Source organism: Brachyistius frenatus, unplaced genomic scaffold (genome assembly GCF_029030835.1).
Source record: "Brachyistius frenatus isolate BFR_SWC_R1_liver_20210118 unplaced genomic scaffold, ASM2903083v1 Contig_210, whole genome shotgun sequence".
Taxonomy (NCBI): Eukaryota; Metazoa; Chordata; class Actinopteri; family Embiotocidae; genus Brachyistius; species Brachyistius frenatus.
In genome coordinates, this window is record NW_027210809.1 from 372501 (window position 1) to 377259 (window position 4759).

Consider the following 4759-nt stretch of genomic DNA (forward strand, 5'->3'; position numbering starts at 1 on the left):
TCTGGGAACATAAAAAAAGAACTTGCTACTGAAAAGATGTCAAGGAAAAGGGCATCATGTTATTCTGCCTGTAGAAAGAACAAATAATCATTCTTGTGCATTTTATTTCCACTTTGAGCTCCTTTTCCTTGTGTGAAAGGTCAAACCAAGTATTTACAGGAAGTCAATGAGGAGAAGATAACGGGACAGAAATGTGATCTCGGTATTTTCCTTCCAGCTCAAGTGTTGCGGTCTCGTGAAAGGAGCGTCGGATTGGGAAGGCGTCGCCCCGGCGTCCTGTCGATGCAACACCACCGACACCGCCGTGTGTCCGACGCCCAACAGCTCCTTCACCACGGTGAGGCCGGAGGCTCCGCCCACTTCACTTCACTTTCTGTACAAATCAACAAAAGAACATTGAAAAGATGTGATGTCATGTTTATGTTGATGATGTCATCCTGCAGACCTGCACCACCCAGATCGTCAAGGTGATGGAGCAAAACATGACGGTGGTGATCGGAATCGCCTTCGCCATCGCCATCCTGCTGGTCAGCTCACACACACACACACACACACACACACACACACACACACACACACACACACACACACACACACACACACACACACACACACACCATTTTTTATGAACTTCCCACTTTCATTTTTTTAATCAAAAATATGCAATTTCACATCATTTTTAACCATAAATACGATAAAGTTTAGTAAAACTAGAGCAGATAATAAATAAACAACTCCTATAAAGCACAAAGACAAAACTTGCTACAACCATTTGAGTCTTTTAGACGAAATAAAACAACATAATAAAGTACTTTTTAAAAAAAAAAAAATTTATTTAGCGGTTAGATCAGTTCTAAAAAAAAAAATCCCAGTGCAATTTTTATAACATGACTACTCTACCATGACAACATAAAAAAAAAAACCAGTTGTTAAATGTTAAGAGATTAAGTTGTTTTTAAAGACAAATTAAAGCCTTAATTTAGCATATTTCAACCCCAGACTTTAACGATGCAACACAGCCATCAAATATACAAATACAACAACATTTCCCGATAAAATGTATTAAAATCATTATGACAGCATTAAATGAAACCTTTTAAAAAGTGGCAGGAAATTGATCAAATTCCTTCTTCATCAAAACAGCAGCTAAATGTGGTTTTAAGTCGTGTTTCCGCTCTGCAGATTTTCGGGATGGTCTTCGCCATGATCCTCTACTGTCAGGTCGGCAGGAAGGACGACGCCGCCACCACCACCGCCTGAGTCGCCGCCCGGTAACGGCCAGTCAGCAGTGCCCAAATGACCCGTGTAACATCCACCTAGCAACAGTGCTGCCGTGACTTATCCTGCGCTTTTACTGTGAAGGAGCACGCTGATATTTTGGCTGAAATTGAACACAGGCTGGTTTCCACGTACGTACGGAGTCCCAGGAGTGACAAAAATAAAAAATGCAGAATAAGTAACACTTTGGGCAAATATGTCCTTTATTGTGAAATAGTAAATTATTTTAAATGAGTAAAGTTAACAAATAGACAATGCAAAGTCAATTTATTTCAAATTAAAAGCTGTTTTTGCAGCATTGACATTTTATGGATTCAAATAATTTCCCCAAAATATCAGAGTGTTCCTTTTAAATTATATATAACTTGTAATAACGATTACTTTATGGATGTCATGTCAAAACAAAGCTATTTATTACAAGTGAAACAAAAACACTTGTCTACATGTCTGTAACCGCTGAGGCCTAAAGGAACAAAAACAGACTTGAATGTATAAAAAACTGTTACTGCCCAAAAAAATATAGAATAAGTCAATCAGTAAATAATTTAATCTTTTTAATATTATATTTTCTTATGATTTGGAAAAATTCTTGAATTATTTCACTCTCGACTATATTTTTATCTGTGTAGATTTTTGCACGTTTTTTTTTTAACAAAGGTCCAAATTATGTGAAAGATGCTTAAAATCGACTTCCAATTGTTACAATTAAAAACTATATCAAAGTTTTGATGTTCTTATAACAATTTTATTTTTTGGCAGGAATGGGTTTCTATACGTTCGTGTCCGTCACATTTTCTTGCTGCCATTTTTGGGAAAATAATACAAAATAATCCTCAGGAAGTTGAAGTTGTGGTTTGATCATGTTATGTTCATCTATACGCCTTTAAAGACACAATATATCATAATGACATCATCATTATAAAACAATAAGATTTAGATTTGACACTGTTGTATTATGGAAGTTGGAGTTTCATCTTTTGGAGCGAAACTTGATTTATTTTTTCTTGATTATTTTTTAAATAATCCTTTTAAGTCTTTAATTATTAATGAACAGATTTTAATTTCTGAGAATTCATAATTAATGCTTTAATTTTTTTTAATTTACTTGTGAGAATGGGCTTCCATATTGTTTAGTTTCACGAATCATTATTTACAAGGAAATTTAGTTGAAACTTTCCTCAAAATTTCCAAAAGATTTGGAGCTATTTAGCGCCACATTTTAGAAATATTTCCGGGCAGTTGTCCGTCGCTCGTTAGCGCTCTGATTTTTTTTTAATAGAAAAACACGTAAATGAATCGTTATTTGGAAGATTTTATGTCAGAACTTCCAAACAAAAATTCAAACATCAAATTTAAAAGAAGCTAAATACCAAAGAATTTCACCGTCTTTAGATGTTTTTCCTGTTGACCTCTCTGCTCCACCTCCAGGACCTCCGACAGGTCCCCGGACCACACTTTGATCTTCATGCTGTGCTGATAGTAGAAGAGATGATGTAGTCGATGCTGCTTGTGTTTCTGAGTGCCTGCAGACCGAAGTTTGTAAAAAGCTGTTTCAGCTGTTGGAACAGAAATAAAGGATGAAGGGAAGTCCGTCTGTCCGTCTGATGAATCCCAGAACTCGCTTCACTTCCTCCTTCACAGATATTTCAACTCTGTTTTTTATTGCGGTGATAAAACCTGAAGTGTCTCCGGTATCTTCGTCGATCTATTCGCCGCAAAAAAAACGACATTCACAGAGTTAAATTTTGATTGTTTGGAATTTGTTATTTTTTTGCTTTATTAAGTGGTTTTATTTTTCATGCTGTTGGTTGTTGTTTAAAATTGGCAAATTTCTCTACTTAAATGAATATTTTGAGATTTACTTTGACAGGAAGCAGCTTGTTATGACTAAATGTTTCATTATTTGCATCTTATTTGAAGATTTTCAGGTATTTCTTGGACAGATATTGTAGATTTTGCCTTTTTTTTTTTTTTCATGATGGAGGCGCTCGTTAATTATGTTTTAAAACTAAAGCGCAGAAATTTGACATATAAATCCAAACAAGTTCACAAAATGCTGCTTAAATCTCTGTAGTTTTTCAAATCTGGTGTCTGGTGAGAAATTCCCGCAACTTCTATTTTAACGCCACGCTCTCTTAAAGAGGGATGAAATGATGCGTCTTTTCTTGACTTTTCAAAGCTAATTAATCAAATTCTGATTGTAAAATGAGTCATTTGAGGTGTTGTGACTCCGTCTGCATCTTATGCATCTTAGCTTTTGTTTTTTATTCATTTCAAAGAACTGCTGTTTTGCATTTTCTGTAAAAAATAATCCTCATTACTCGCTTTAAAAGGGCCAAATTTCACTGTAAAAACCTCCATTCAACAGTCCTGACAACCATCATCATCAGGATGAAGTCCTAATGGCGCCCTCTGCTGGCTGAGATGTAAACTGCACGTCACAATCACGATGAAGCCTTTTTGTGTCATTTAAACCTCGTAGAACTGAAGTTACACCTGTTAACTAACAGCTGATTTTTAAAGATACTCTGATGGTTTTCCTCTTTCAGAGTGCAGGAAACTGTTTATGACCGTCTGTCCCTCAAAACACACACACACACACACACACACACACACACACACACACACACACACACACACACACACACACACACACACACACACACGCCCCCCCTCCTCCCACTTCAGTTATTTTTAGTCTAAAGTCAACACTACGCTGCTCTTAGTGACTCTTCGTGACTCGACTGGATTCCATTCGGCTTTTATCAGCGAAGGAACAGAATTGATATGAAATATTTCTGTGGACACATAAAAGAGAACGAAAGTCGAAATCTGTTGTTCTGACAGAAATATTACGGAAAATTAAACGTATTTGTTGAGTTGCAAACTGAAGTTCCAAGCTGCTTTAACCGCAAGTCGCTAGCTGGTTTCGGTAGCTACGTGGTTTTTTTTATGGCGGTCACTGCTGATTGGTTTAAAAAGCTGCTGCGGTCGAACCCGACGGACGCCACGACGACTCCATCCTCAACTAACGCGAAGACCAGACCTCGATGTTCACGCACTAAATTTCATGCAGTTTTTATTCTTTTCTCTTTTTTTGGGGGGGGGGGGGGTGGGGGGGTGGAGGGGGGAAGAGTCATTCTTGTTTTAAGGCGCCTTTGTTGAGTCCACCGGTTGCTAGGCAACGGCTACACTGGGCTTTTTCAACTTCTTTGTTTTTCCTGCCCTCCATCATCGTCCTCGTCCTCCCAGCTGATCTTCCAAACTTGGTCATGTTCTTTCGTGGAGCAGCCAAACACTCCTGAGCTTTATACAACAACATCACACACACACACACACACACACACACACACACACACACACACACACACACACACACACACACACACACACACACACACACACACACACACACACACACACACACACACACACAGGGTCATCTCTGGTCTGGACTCTGTTTCTGTTTCAGACGCTCGTC

The 4759-nt window shown here is 38.0% G+C and overlaps 1 protein-coding gene across 1 annotated transcript in view; it reads left to right on the forward strand.

Annotated features, from left to right (window-relative positions):
- LOC138633144 (tetraspanin-8-like) overlaps positions 1 to 2356 on the forward strand; it is an 8874-nt gene extending 6518 nt beyond the window's left edge. Inside the window, exons 6-8 of the mRNA XM_069719208.1 lie at positions 218 to 337; positions 444 to 527; positions 1183 to 2356. Coding sequence (XP_069575309.1) covers positions 218 to 337; positions 444 to 527; positions 1183 to 1260 — 282 coding nt within the window. The 3' untranslated portion in view covers positions 1261 to 2356. The remainder of the gene's footprint in view (positions 1 to 217; positions 338 to 443; positions 528 to 1182) is intronic.
- The last annotated feature ends 2403 nt before the right edge of the window (positions 2357 to 4759 follow it).